The sequence below is a fragment of the Salvelinus namaycush genome, chromosome 29 (assembly GCF_016432855.1).
Source record: "Salvelinus namaycush isolate Seneca chromosome 29, SaNama_1.0, whole genome shotgun sequence".
NCBI classification, from domain to species: domain Eukaryota; kingdom Metazoa; phylum Chordata; class Actinopteri; order Salmoniformes; family Salmonidae; genus Salvelinus; species Salvelinus namaycush.
The window spans coordinates 21767647-21782206 of NC_052335.1; the positions used below are offsets into that span (position 1 = coordinate 21767647).

The 14560-nt window shown below is 43.4% G+C and overlaps 1 protein-coding gene across 2 annotated transcripts in view; it reads left to right on the plus strand.

Moving 5' to 3' along the window:
• Positions 1 to 1059: 1059 nt before the first annotated feature.
• Positions 1060 to 14560, plus strand: part of LOC120024458 (sodium/potassium-transporting ATPase subunit beta-1-interacting protein 2) — a 168898-nt gene continuing 155397 nt past the window's right edge. For both annotated transcript variants that reach the window (XM_038968706.1, XM_038968707.1), the window contains exon 1: positions 1060 to 1113. In XM_038968706.1, coding sequence (XP_038824634.1) covers positions 1060 to 1113 — 54 coding nt within the window. The remainder of the gene's footprint in view (positions 1114 to 14560) is intronic.

The window sequence follows — 14560 nt, forward strand, 5'->3', positions numbered from 1 at the left end:
GCACTCTATATCTCATCTCCGGCTCAAAGGAACGTAGCCGCTTCCCTGCGGTGTATAACACTGCGTGTGGTTCATTCAATCTGGAGCGTCAGATGGTGGGGCTGGCGACCGCGCAAGGTGAACCGCGTTTCTCTTTTGTCCGTCTTTTTACTGCACTGTCTGTCTGTCCTACCGACAATATCTACAGTATATGACCGGGATTCTCTATGTGTAAGTGAACACTGTTACATGTCCAACAAGGGACAATCAGCGGTTATGAAATCCGGGCGAGTGAGGATGCACAGTGCTGCTGAGGAGGATACTAGGACTGTGTTCAGCACCACCGATTTTGGACATAACTGAAATTCTCATATTCGTAGCATGCCTCCTATGAGAGAGCTTTAAGCAGGGAAGATAACGGCGGACTGCTTTGAATTCTACATTGTCCATAGCCTTTCTGTGTGAAAAGTAAAGGGCGCGCGCTGTTTAGTTCAGTTGCAGACTGGGACCCGAACAACCCGACCGTGGAGGGAGGAGCAATGAGAAGAACCCCATCGGCTTAAAGAACACTGGCTTTCTTTGTTTCTCAGCAAAGGAGCCTTTCAGAAATAGCCTGACACAGTTCATTTCTTCAAGTGGCCACTGTGTTCAGGATAGGATACTATTCTGCCTAGTGCCCACTGGCACTTTATTCTGGACCATATTTGAATGGATTTTTTTTTGTAGAAAATTTTCAGAGGCTTTAATTCTAGTTTATGGTTTATCCCTGGACTGCTCTGACGTATAATAACCAGATAGTAGGCCCAATTCTGCTAATTAAGAGCTGACCGACTTTCAAAATTTTGAATAGTTGGACCCGTATGACTAATTCAAAGTTCTCCACTATTTTTTGAGACATAATATATATTATCAAATTGTTTGGCCAATCATAATTGTCTTCATCTATTATTGCCTGAAACGCACGCCGCTGTACAGTGTGGTCGCGTCATTGGAACTGCCCGGGCGACCAGCGGAGAGATTCGGGGATTTGGGAGTTATAGCGACCCACGTGGAGCGGAGATCCAAAGTGGACAGTACACAATGGGTTGTTGCAGTGGCCGATGCACCCTGGCCTTTATCTGTGGCATGCAATTGGTGAGTTTATGATATGAATTATTACATGCGTAATGGCTTTCCTTATGGGGAGATGCGATGAGGGTGATATATAGATCTACTTCCCTGTACAGTAGCCAACTGCGGACATGCACTCCTAAGTCAACTCTTCCGCCCTAAATCAATAACTGTATGGTTAAGATGGCCTGCAACACCCTTGCCCTACGACCGAATCCACAATTCAGAGAGTGGATCATTCCCGGGGGGAATATGATCATTTGGAGCAAAAGGGACGCTCTCACGCATCTGCTCCTCCGGGTGCTCACTGACTGCACGCATGAGAGGCTTCTTACCAGCTGTACCACCTGGGACAGATGCCAGGGAAGCATGGTGATATGGCGGGGATGGGTTGTGCTTGTGAATGGTTCCACTATACAGTCGGATAGTGAGAAATGTCCAAATAAACCTAACTCCACGATTTACGATTTACTTCACCATTGACTAGTGTGGGCGGTGTGAGCTCCGACGTCACATAAAATGTAGTTTATGTAAAAAAAAAAAATACTGATTTCAGCACCCAAATAATAGCCCGCAATTACAAACTACAGTGTTCTTTGTAATTGCGGGCTATTCTTTGGGTGCTGAGATCAGTCGTTTTTTATTAAAAGAAAAACGTTAAAAAGCTCCAGTCTGCCCACACTAGTCGCGGCTCAACCCCATGGTAAATCGTGGAGTCGGCTAAGAGCCGTGTAGGATTATTGTGGAATTAGATGGATTGCAACTGATAATGCAATCATCAATGACTCAAATGTACTGGAAGTGATGCTAGTCAACATACTGTTTTCTGGGTAACATTATCACATTCAGTGGCTGATGTCAGGTGAGGTGATGGAATATTATTGCAGGTGTTCGGGTCTTTTGGAGAGGCAAGTAGCCTAGTACATGCCTCTTGTTTCACCACTCATCAGGATATCTTTTTTATCATAAAAAAATGTGACCTTTAGCCTACAGTGACTCACTGTCACTTAACTGATAGTAGGTGGTGGTGACAATCTCAACACTATCCACCAGCTGGTATCTATGATAAATCACCCTAGCGTGATAGGTCACATGACATTCCAAGTTTTGTTCAGCTTGTCCCTTAAGCATGTGCAGATGGCTATACATGTCTTATAACATGCCCCTGTTAGCGAGACTCAGCCGAGTCGTGGTGGGCAAGGCCACCCCCTTAGAGTCTTAATTACAGCTCACAGTTCTCCTGGCTAGAGACCTAGCTATGGGTCTGCTCTCCTCACATGGTTACTTTTACAGAAAATGATAAGCCACCTCCTTTCTAAGAGGGCTTTAGTCCTCTCTTAGCACTTGAAAAGGAAAGATTTGCAAGTATATTTGGTTGTAGTGAAAATGTCTCCGTATGTGTTACTGTTAGTTTACTCAAACTTTTTCGTATGTTCTGATGAAAAATGTCGGTGCTCCACAGACACTGTGTACCTGTTCTGTACAGTGAGTGTTGTTTGATGTGGGAGATTTCAGCAGAGATCACAGGACAGCTGTGTCTGAAAGACCACTCTGGAGTTGTTCTGAAGCACTGATACCTTGGCCAACCTCACCCACAGATATCCCTATGATCAATGAGCTCTCATGCACACAGAGCTGGAGATGACCTTTCCCAATCCTCCTGACAGGCTGCATTTAGACAAACACTTACTGGTCCTGTGTAGCCTACCTACTGCACGCCAGGGTTGCTCGCTCCCAACACATCTGTGGTGTCTCAAAGCTGCAGTAGGAATGCATCCTTTTCCACTAGGCCGCTTTTATCAGCAGCAGCAGCAGCAGTTACTGTTTTGTTAATGCTCTGAAGCAGCAGCTGTATTTTTGGTAACAGACTCCTCTAGTCGGTAGGAAAGCCCTGTTAGGCTTATCTAATCATCTGTGCTTTTCCCTTTAACTCGAGCTGACTGCTTGGCCTTGGCTGATGTCAGAACTTGTAAACTATTTCAAAACCATTTGATATGTAGTCGTATTATAGCATAGCAATTATGCACCAAAAAAATAGGCCTCATTATTATTGCAATATATGCATGTGCCTTGATTAGACCATTTGAACTTAACAATTTATCATGCTGGGTCTTTCAAGCATCGCCTATCACTCAGTATTGTCACGATCGTCTATGGGTGAGAGAGAGGACCAAGGCGCAGCGTGTGCAAAATACATTCTCTTTATTTCGAGAAGGGAAAAACACGCAACGAACACTATAACAAACCGAAACAAAACAACAAACGATCGTGAAGCTATAAACGTAAATGCACACACAAGCTACAAACGTACAACATAGACAATTACCCACAAAACCCAAATGCCTATGGCTGCCTTAAATATGGCTCTCAATCAGAGACAATAAACCACAGCTGCCTCTAATTGAGAACCAATCTAGGCAGCCATAGACATACAAACACCTAGACAAGACACTGACCCATTAAACGTACAAACCCCTAGACAAACCAAAACACATACATTCCCCATGTCACACCCTGACCTAACTAAAATAATAATGAAAACAAAGATAACTAAGGCCAGGGTGTGACAAGTATATTTGTAAGCACAACACTTAAACAACCAAGAACTAATGCTCTCAAAACGACTTCAAAGGGACAATTTGTTGTCCAACCATATGATCCATGCTAAATAAGCATGAGGAAAAGCTTTTAAAATTGTTTAATAACCACAGTTACATTTTTCCTTTTGTTTGTGCTTCAATCTGTGCTTCAGAATGGATCTTAATATGGGGCTAATTCACACAATACCGAACAAGAATTAAGAGGAGATTGTGCTGTTCAAGTGTATCTGATTAAATGACCAATTATGAAATGAAATGTTACACAATGTAGGGTTTATTGACCTGTTTTTATCCTGCTTTTGAACCTCTCAGTTATTATTCGGTTTTCATTCATTACCTCACCATGTGCACGTTGAATTGCTGTATAGTTTACAGTGTATTTCCTCTGTCTCTAGGCTATTTTTGTGATAGCTTAACCTATCAAGTTGGCTTCATACTACAAACATTTATCACGGTTAATGTCCCATTGCTGGTATGTTCCACTGAAAAAGCTTCACACATTTACATTTTCATACATATAAGTAAATATATGTTAAACTGTTAAATATGCTAGCTTCTCATTCTACCCCCTGTTGGTGTTTCTGTGGGAGCAGAGATAGCAGATCAATATGAATATGGTTCCTCAGTAGTGTAAATTAGCCAGGTTCCCCAGCTCTTATTGTATCTTTGTTATCTGATAGTGAAAGTTAAACACTGCCATGGCTCATCAGCATCTGTTGGAAAGGAAAGGCATTAACCATTGGAAGTCAAGTTCCTCTGTTACAGCTGGTTACGACCACCAACGAACTACAACTCATCCCCCTGTGTTGTTATGGGATAGTCTCATTGTTGTATGATGTTGAAACAGCAGCCGGGTGAGGTGGCTGCTGGGAGGAACAGTAGATAGGAAGCTGTTGACCAGATGGTTGCAGTATTGGACATTTAAAAAGATAATTGGCCCTAAGTTCTTTGATTCCAGCTTTTTATATCAGTGAATGTTAACTGTGTGCGTCACCCCTAGACATGCCTGTAGGCTAAACAAAGACAGCTGGGTAGGCCGTGTGTGTGGCATGAATTAAACCCTATAAAGCAGTCAAATAAATTCCTAAGGAAAGCTGTTAACTGTCCAGAGCACTTACCCTATACTATTCTTACATCTGAAATAGGGGACATGAAAGCTGGGCTATGTTTGAAGATGTAATTTCCTGACTGATGTTGGCTACTGGCAGCTGGTCTCCGTGTGGTTGCTAGGTGTGGGAGGTCTGAACTTCTGCTCTTGATGGAGCTGTGGCTCTCTGAGGAGGGGATGGTGTTCAGGAGGCCTGCTCATTTACATGCCCTCCAAATACATTCAATCACTGTATGTAGTATTGTACGCCGTGTTTCCACAACACATTGGTGGTGTGGAGAAACATAAAGAGCTATTATATCTTTCATATCAGTGCATCATTACTGGAGTATTTAGGTATTTTCTACATTTCCATTAAGGTATTATGTTCAAGTAAACTGACACTCAAGTCTAAGTCAAATTATGGGAGGGGCAGAATCTCCAATAGACTAATTAAGTCGAAGCAAAAAGCCTCGAGGTACACAGCAATTACAGCGTTATTGACCAAGTTGGTATTGCATTCCTGAATGAGCTGTAGTTAGTTATTTATGGTCCGTTTTCTGTAGATCATTGAAGCAGGGCAGGTAAACAATTGGGAATATGTGTTTAGACTGATATTGTAAACTAATTGGTCGGGTGAATAGTAAATGGACATGCCTTTATAATTCATCTGGAATCGAGTCTGAAGAAATGTATCCACTTATTTTATGTAGTGAACTCATCATGTTGATGCTCTTTAAGGGCATCACGACTCTATTCACGACTCCAAGCCTACAGGATGAGATATGAGATGTCACTTACCTCCACATCCTCTACACTACCTACTCATTAACCATATTCTGTGCTTATCTAGCATAAGAAGTTTCTGCCGATGCTCAATTTGACATTTTTGTTAGGATTGGTATGCCTACTTTCAGGTATATCCATTAAACGCTCATCCTGACAACGTGATCCAAAGCAAACATCTGGAGGGATCATAAAAGAGCATAGAGGAGATGCATCTACAAACTGGGCCCTAACAGTCTTGGTGGAGAATTTCATTGAATTTAGGAATCAGAATGCGAATTCACTCCAGAGATGGGGAAAATTAAGGATCAATCCCTGATTGTGATGGCAAAGCCATGTCTGTAGAATGACTGGCTTAAATTGTCCAAATTCCTCACCTCAGGGCCCATATTTGTCTTCTGCTCTGCAGTCCTAGACCTGCCAACAGCACACTTATATGATATTATAGGTATTAATGAATATAGCACTGCACTGGCTGCAAATGCATAATTGCATTTTGTCTCCGCTATGTTTACCCTGTAATCCATTTCATACATTCATTCTTGTCATGGAGTATAGCCTAGCAAGTTTCAGTGGTAGGAAGTTAACTTCTCTGCATTTCTGTTGAATGTATTTCATGTCTTTAGGGATAGCATCTGTCTAAATCTATCCACTGGTGCAGTAGGCTTCCAACACAACAAGGCTTTGAATTAGGCCCTGACAACAACACTTTATTGATTCCGATAGTGAAAAAAAGCAGGTTGTGCGACATCATTAGCCAAGCAAAAATCTGTCAATAGCTACAAAGTTGCCATCAGCTGGCTCGGAACATGACTTTAGGTTTTCAGCATTGACAGATGGGGGAGTAAGTTGGTGGGTAAATTCTCTCTCAATATTTACTGCCTGGCTTGCAAAACCCCCTGCGTTTATCCAAATGGAGAGTTCGGTTTTGCCTGGTTTGTTTTTTATTGTTTACCCCTTAAGGTGAAAAGCTTCTTGTTCCAAGGGAACCAGTACAGTATGCTTGTTAGCAGATCAAAGGATCATTTATTTATATAGAAATATATGGGAGTAACTGCAGAGTTGTGCCATGTTTCATTAGGTTTTATTGGCTTATGAGTCTACTAAACTATATCCTGAGGCTATTTGTAGTACCACCACTAACCATATTATAATGTAATAACATCCCTTGATTAGATTCTAACATGGGTTATTACAATGAATGCATTATTTTCCGCCACGCAGTCCTATCAGATCCAGACACATCCCTTCAGCCTTTACACCTATTTTGCTGAGGGAACTAACACACTGTAAACCCCTATGCTACTCTCTCAGCTACCTGTTCTAATTTGATTGACTCATCCATCCCTTCTGCACAAATTATAGAGATTACATAACGTTAGAGGAGCGGTGGCTTGTTTCTCAGCATTGTCTGCGAACCTCTGTAGTGACTGAGGTATTGCCAGTCGGTGGTCTATGCAGTCAGAAAGATGAAGGTAAATAGTGTTTGCAGCTTGAGAGATGAGAGGTACATGTCACAGAAAGCTGCCTGTCATGTAAAGAAAGTCCTTGATGTGGAGAAGAGCAAAATCAATCATCTCCCTGTACTGCCATTGATATCTAAGAAGGCAGAAAGATTTAATGACTCTTCAAAATGTTATAAATCCCTCAAATCTTAGCAAGACCCATAACTATGAGTGCTGTGAATATGTGTGTGGGGGGATCTCGTCACTCTAGAAAGTTTATGCCCAATGCTTTTAACCCCTAATTTTACCTTAACCTATCCTCTCATCCCTGTCTATCTTGCTGACAGGAGAGATGCCTTCAGTACATACAGTAGTACAAGGACAATGAGATGAACCCCGGTGCTGCTGTCTGTTTGTTAGGGTAATTCTCCATTGAGCTGAAGTATTTTAAAAAATGACAGTGTATCTTAGCAACAGCAAGTAACAGGCAAGAAATGCAGGCAGCACAATGTGTCTAACTGCAGAGGTATTTAAATTGGACACCCAACTTCTGACAGCTGGACAAGCTACTAAAAATTCCAGCTTTGTCTGACAACAGCACTGTGAGTTAGGCGTTAACTTTTGATAACTAAATGCAGTCTGCCAACCAAAGTTGTTATTCTATCCTGCTCAATCTCTTTCCGGCCATTTGACTGTTGTCAGAACGCTGTGAAAATGCAATGAAAGCATGTGGCTCGGTAGAGTGGCTATGAGGCAGCGAGGCATGTGAGAGGCGGCTGTAGAGAGACGAGGGCAGGCCTGAGTGGCCACAGGTCTAAAGGCACATCAGAGGCATTCTGCAGGGTAATTTTGGAGGACCTTGGGGGATAAACAGAGCTAGCTGCTGGATGGGGATGGGATGACTAGGCTAGTGGATGACTGATTAAGGCCAGAGATAAGTAAACATGGCGCTGTGGATGGGCACGTCCACGGCTCTGAGGACAGCTCTCATTACATGGGGTTTGACCTCAGCGATGAGCCTTGAGTGCGGGGATGTAGGGCAGACACCATGTCTCTGTGAGGACCTGCCTGCCTGTTTATTAGAGGGATGGATTGATACGTAAACAGTGTAGCAGTGATTGGTTCAGAGATGCTTAGGAACAATGACAACTGACTGTTCAAGAGATGAGGGGCCTGTGCCATGATGACATGTCAAAGAATGTGTTATATTTTAGCAATAAGGCACGGGGGGTGTGGTATATTGGCCATGCACGCCGCTAAGCGGAGTGCCTGGCTACAGCCCTTAGCCGTGGTATATTGGCCATATACCACAAACCCCCGAGGTGCCTTATTGCTATTATAAACTGGTTATCAACGTAGTTAGAGCAGTAAATCAATGTTTTGTTATACCTGTGGTATACGGTCTGATATACCAGGGCTGTCAGTCATTCAGCATTCAGGGCTCGAACCACCCAGTTTATAATGATACTTTTATGATGTGAGTCATTTTTATTTTGACAGAAAGCTGTTATTTTGGGGGAAAAATGTATAGTTATTAGATCAATATTTTAATTGACTGTTTCAAGCTCCAGTTGTTACCTATGAATCTTCTCCTAAAAGCAGTGTTCCCAAACTTTACAATCTAATAATAAACAGCCTGTTCCCCATTAAATATGAATACCGGTACCCATAGTGCCTCTGCATAACCTGTCTGCTGTGTTAAATCCCTGGAGATGTTCTCTCTGACTGCAGCGGTAAAACACTGAGTATGTAATCCCATTGAGACCAAAACAAAGATGCTTATATGAAACAAGACATGGCGGGGGAGATGAGGGAGAATCAAACCATGTAACTGTTCTTGTAGCCACTTCTATGGTGTGTATGTATATGCATGTGTGTGTTGCGTGTGTGTGTGTAGCTTAGAATGAAAGGACTGCGTGTGAGAGGGAATGTTACTCAGCGGTCTTTGTAGGAGTGAAATCACAAGTATAACTCAAGGCATTGCGTGCACGAACTTGGCTTGTGTGAGTTTTCACTTACTACCCAGATATTATAATGAGACAGGGTGATGACCTTCACAAACAACAGCCCCAGACAGCCTGGGGAGGTAGACTTGTTATCCCGCTCCTCTCACTAAGCTTATAGATAATGCCTGTCTGTCTGTGACAGTACCAAGCTAGATTGGTCTTGCTCTGTGTAGCTCTCTGGTTGTTGAAGACTGATGTATGACATCCAATCTCCTGCTGGAGGAAGCCAAAGGCCCCAAGACTGCCTCTGTGTCTGTACTGTGCCTCAGGAAATAAGCAGGCCTCTTTTGTCATCATGTGGCCCTCATAACGTCTGTTTTGGAAATTCTGTCAAGGTGGGGGGGGGGGGGGGGGGGGTTTAATTGATAGTTTGATTGATTGGTTGATTGGCTGGCTGGCTGGCTGACTGACTGATTGATTGATTGGTTGATTGATTGGTTGACTTATTGGTTGATTAATTGATTGATTTTGCCAGTAAAAAAAACACATACACACAGTACATATATTTTTAAAACATGACAGGGATAACACAAAAAAGGCAGAGACTTATTTCCATTGTGGTCCATAAATTCCATGGTGCAAAAACATTACAACATTAGGCTACACACATTACATAGAGATGTGAAGAGAAAAAACATTCTACTGCTTGATCATTAGCCAGAGGTTTGTACTATACCGAAGTCTACCAGTTCTGTGTGTTCCAGCACATAGGCTTCCCTCCTCTACATAGTTTTAGCTGTGATGTGTTTTACTGAGCAACAAGCAGATTATATACTGTATGAATTGATTTAACCATATTACATTACTCTGTTCCTAGTCCCTCTGTAATCCTATCCTATTCTTTTTCCTGCTGTTGTATTGCTTTAACACTGGGGCTAAACTACACACCACACAGAGTGTACTGTTTCAGCCAGTAACTATCTGGATGTACTCTCTTCATGCTCTGTAATGGAATCTGTAATCTGACTGAACCTAATCAGTTGGACTACCAGACTTTAACAACGTGAGAGTACAAGTAAACACAGTCATACACAGTCTGACGCGTCACTCTCAGAAATGCCCCACATAAAAACCTACAACGACGGTAGCAAACTATAGTTTGATTGATAGAAATGGTGAGAGACAATATTCGTGAAGCCCGTTATGTCAGGTGTCCAATCCCCATACAATATTTTTTATGAATGATGGAAGCGGCAGTAATGAGTGGGCCGACTGGGCTCTCTCACACCTCTGCAAGGCACTTACGCTGATTGTCTGTGCGGCGCTGGTAACCCGATCATGGCTGCTCATAATGCTGTGCTGATGGTGGCGGTTGAAGGACAGATGAGGGTATAATGCCACGCGCATGGCTCCAGGTTGCCAGAGCTGTGAAAGCAATTCCAACGTGTGATCTGTCAATGAGCAGGGGATCAGATGCAGGGCCAGGGTCTGGGATGGGGCCAGTTAGTCAGGGTCAGCAGAGGTCAGCCAGCTTGTCTGCCAGTCACCTGGGTAACACCCTGAGATGGCTTCACTGTAGCCCAGAGGTCCTAGTGCTGGCCAGGTCTGGACCCAATGTCTCCCATATTGATTTGTAGGCTGTGATATGAAAACCTAGTAAATGCCGCTCTGCTTTGAGATTACTAGATGGTCAGACGTTCTTTTTATAAAATCATGAGCTTACCTGCAAAGTGTCCCTTTCAATTGCAAATACTATTAGGTGCTTTCTCCCAGCGTTACAGTATGTGGAGGAATTATGATATGGTTTCAGTGCAGGGCTGCTGTAAGGGCCTACATAAAGCCCTGGAATCCTGACCAAATCCTTTGATTCTGCCGAGTCTTTCAAAGGAATCAACAGGGTTCCATCATAGCAGATTTCAGTGCCAGGGATTTGGCTATATTTCTGCCCAGAAGCCCACCAAAGCGCTGCAGAGCCAGGCCTAGCTATCGTCATGAGGTGATTTTTATGGAGGGGTTATGGGATTGGAGGACTGGTTACTCAGCGCTCACTCACTCTGATCGAATTGGTTGTTCCATATAATTTCAGCAAGCAATGACACCCACCATTGTTCTGAAATTGTTTCTGTAGTTAGAAACAGATAAGATTAGCATTCTTGCAACATTATTTGGTTGAAGTACACTGAGTGTACAAAACATTAGGAACACCTGCTCTTTCCATGACATAGTAGACTGACTAGGTGAACCCAGGTGAAAGCTATGATCCCTTATTGATGTCACTTGTTAAATCCACTTCAATCAGAGTAGATAAAGGGGAGGAGACAGGTTAAAGAAGGATTTTTAAGAATTGAGACAATTGGTCTTGATAAGATCGTCTGCTAAATGACTTAAATGTAAAAAATGAAGAAATTGTGTGTGTGTGTGTGCCATTCAGAGGGTGAATGGGCAAGACAAAATATTTTGGTACCTTTGAACTTGGTATGGTAGTAGGTGCCAGGGGCAACGGTTTGAGTGTGTCAAGAACTGCAACGCTGCTGGATTTTTCAGGCTCAACAGTTTCCTGTGTGTATCAAGAATGGTCCACCACCCAAAGGACATCCAACTAACTTGACACAACTGTGGTAAGTATTGGAGTCAACATGGGCCAGCATTCCTGTGGAATGCTTTCGACACCTTGTAGAGTCCATGCCCTGACGAATTGAGGCTGTTCTGAGGGAGTAAGGGGGTGCAAATCAATTTTAGGAAGGTATTCCTAATGTTTTATACACTCAGTGTATATTTTGATCTCTGAAAAATCAAGCTAATTGATTGCACCCAAATTGGACATTTTCATTTACACAGTAGGATTTAAAGAATATTAAATAAATATAGTTCCTAACATCTAGTGGTCAGAACCTGGTAATATCAGGATGTAGGATGGGACAGAAACCTAACTTCAATGACTAATTTCTCTGAACAGCAGGAAAAAAACATTAACACATTCACTGGGAATACATTAGGATGAAGGATGAAGAAACAATACTCAAAGTCGCAGCATTGCCTACTCTTCACAATCTTGTACAGTGGTTTTTAACCTAGAGATTATTCACCGTCATTGGGGTCTCTTCAGGAATCTTCAGGAAATTGTTCCACCCCTTCTCCCCCTCACACAGACCAATCACACCATTTTCTATTGTCAGACATAGAGAACTGATACTATAAACTCACTGTTGGGGTGGGATTGGCGTGGGATGTGGAGGGTCCGTGGGTGGCTTTAGACCATCTTTTGGGATTCCTCATGTCTAAATCATTGTTAGAAAAAGTTTAGTCCAATTCGGATCTTAGGTACGATATTTAAAATCCAATCATATTTTATTGGTCACATACACATGGTTAGCAGATGTTAATGCGAGTGTAGCGAAATGCTTGTGCTTCTAGTTCCGACAGTGCAGTAATATCTAACAAGTAATCTAACACATTCACAACGACTACCTTATACACACAAATGTAAGGGGATGGAATATGAATATGTACATATAGATATATGGATGCGTGATGGCCGTGCGGCATAGGCAAGATACAATAGATATGAGATGAGTAATGTAGGATATGTAAACATTATTAAAGTGACATTATTTAAATTGACTGGTGATTCCTTTATTAAATCCATTTATTAAAGTGGCCAGTGATTTGAGTCTGTATGTTGGCAGCAGCCTCTCTATGTTAGTGATGGCTGTTTAACAGTCTGATGGTCTTGAGATAGAAGCTGTTTTTCAGTCTCTCGGTCCCAGCTTTTATACACCTGTACTGACCTCGCCTTCTGGATGATATGGGGTGAACAGGCAGTGGCTCGGGTGGTTGTTGTCCTTGATGATCTTTTTGGCCTTCCTGTGACATCGGGTGCTGTAGGTGTCCTGGAGGGCAGGTAGTTTGCCCCCGGTGATGTGTTGTGCAGACCGCACTACCCTCTGGAGAGCCTTGCGGTTGAGGGCGGTGCAGTTGCCGTACCAGGCGGTGATACAGCCCGACAGGATGCTCTCGTTTGTGCATCTGTAAAAGTTTGTGAGGGTTTTAGGTGACAAGCCAAATTTCTTCAGCCTCCTGAGGTTGAAGAGGCACTGTTGCCCCTTCTTCACCACGCTGTCTGTGTGGGTGGACCATTTCAGTTTGTCCGTGATGTGTACGCCAAGGAACTTAAAACTTTCCACCTTCTCCACTACTGTCCCGTCGATGTGGATCGAGGGGTGCTCCCTCTGCTGTTTCCTGAAGTCCACGATCATCTTCTTTGTTTTGTTGACGTTGAGTGAGAGGTTATTTTCCTGACATCACACTCCGAAGGCCCTCACCTCCTCCCTGTAGGCTATCTCGTCATAGTGGTAATCAAGCCTACCACTGTAGTGTCGTCTGCAAACTTGTCATGGGTGAGCAGGGAGTACAGGAGAGGGCTGAGAACTCACCCTTGTGGGGCCTCAGTGTTGAGGATCAGTGAGGTGGAGATGTTAATTCCTACCTTCACCACCTGGGGGCAGCCCATCAGAAAGTCCTGGACCCAGTTGCACAGGGCGGGGTCGAGACCCAGGGTCTCAAGCTTAATGATGAGTTTGGAGGGTACTATCGTGTTGAATGCTGAGCTGTAGTCAATGAACAGCATTCTTACATAGGTATTTCTCTTGTCCAGATGGGATAGGGCAGTGTGCAGTGTGATGGCGATTGCATCACTGTGGACCTATTGGGGCGGTAAGCAAATTTGAGTTTGTCTAGGGTATCAGGTAGGGTGGAGGTTATATGATCCTTGACTAGTCTCTCAAAGCACTTCATGATGACAGAAGTGAGTGCAACGAGGCGATAGTCATTTAGTTCAGTTACCTTAGCTTTCTTGGGAACAGGAACAATGGTGGCCATCTTGAAGCATGTGGCGACAGCAGACTGGGATAGGATTGATTGAATCCGTAAACACACCAGCCAGCTGGTCTGTGCATGCTCTGAGGACGCGGCTAGGGATGCCGTCTGGGCCGGCAACCTTACGAGGGTTAACACGTTTAAATGTTTTACTCACGTTGGCCACGGAGAAGGAGAGTCCACAGTCTTTGGTATTGGGCCGTGTCGGTGGCACTGTATTATCCTCAAAGCGCACAAAAAAGTTGTTTAATTTTTCTGGGAGCGAGACGTTGATGTCCGCGATGGGGCTGGTTTTCTTTTTGTAATCCGTGATTGCCTGTAGACCCTGCCACACACGTCTCGGGTTTGAGCCGTTGAATTGCGACTCTACTTTGTCTCTATACTGATGCTTTGCTTGTTTGATTGCCTTGCGGAGGGAATAACTACACTGTTTGTATTCGGTCATGTTTCCAGTCGCCTTGCCATGATTAAATGCGGAGGTTCACGCTTTTAGTTTTGCTCGAATGCTGCAATCAATCGAATTCTGGTTCGGGAAGGTTTTAATAGTCACAGTGGGTACAACATCTCCAATGCACTTCCTAATAAACTCACTCACCGAGTCAGCGTATTCGTCAATGTTTTTGTCCCAGGCTACCCGGAACATTTCCCAGTCCATGTGATCGAAGCAATCTTGAAGCATGGAATACGGTTGGTCAGACCAGTGTTGTATAGACCTAAGCACGGGCGCTTCCT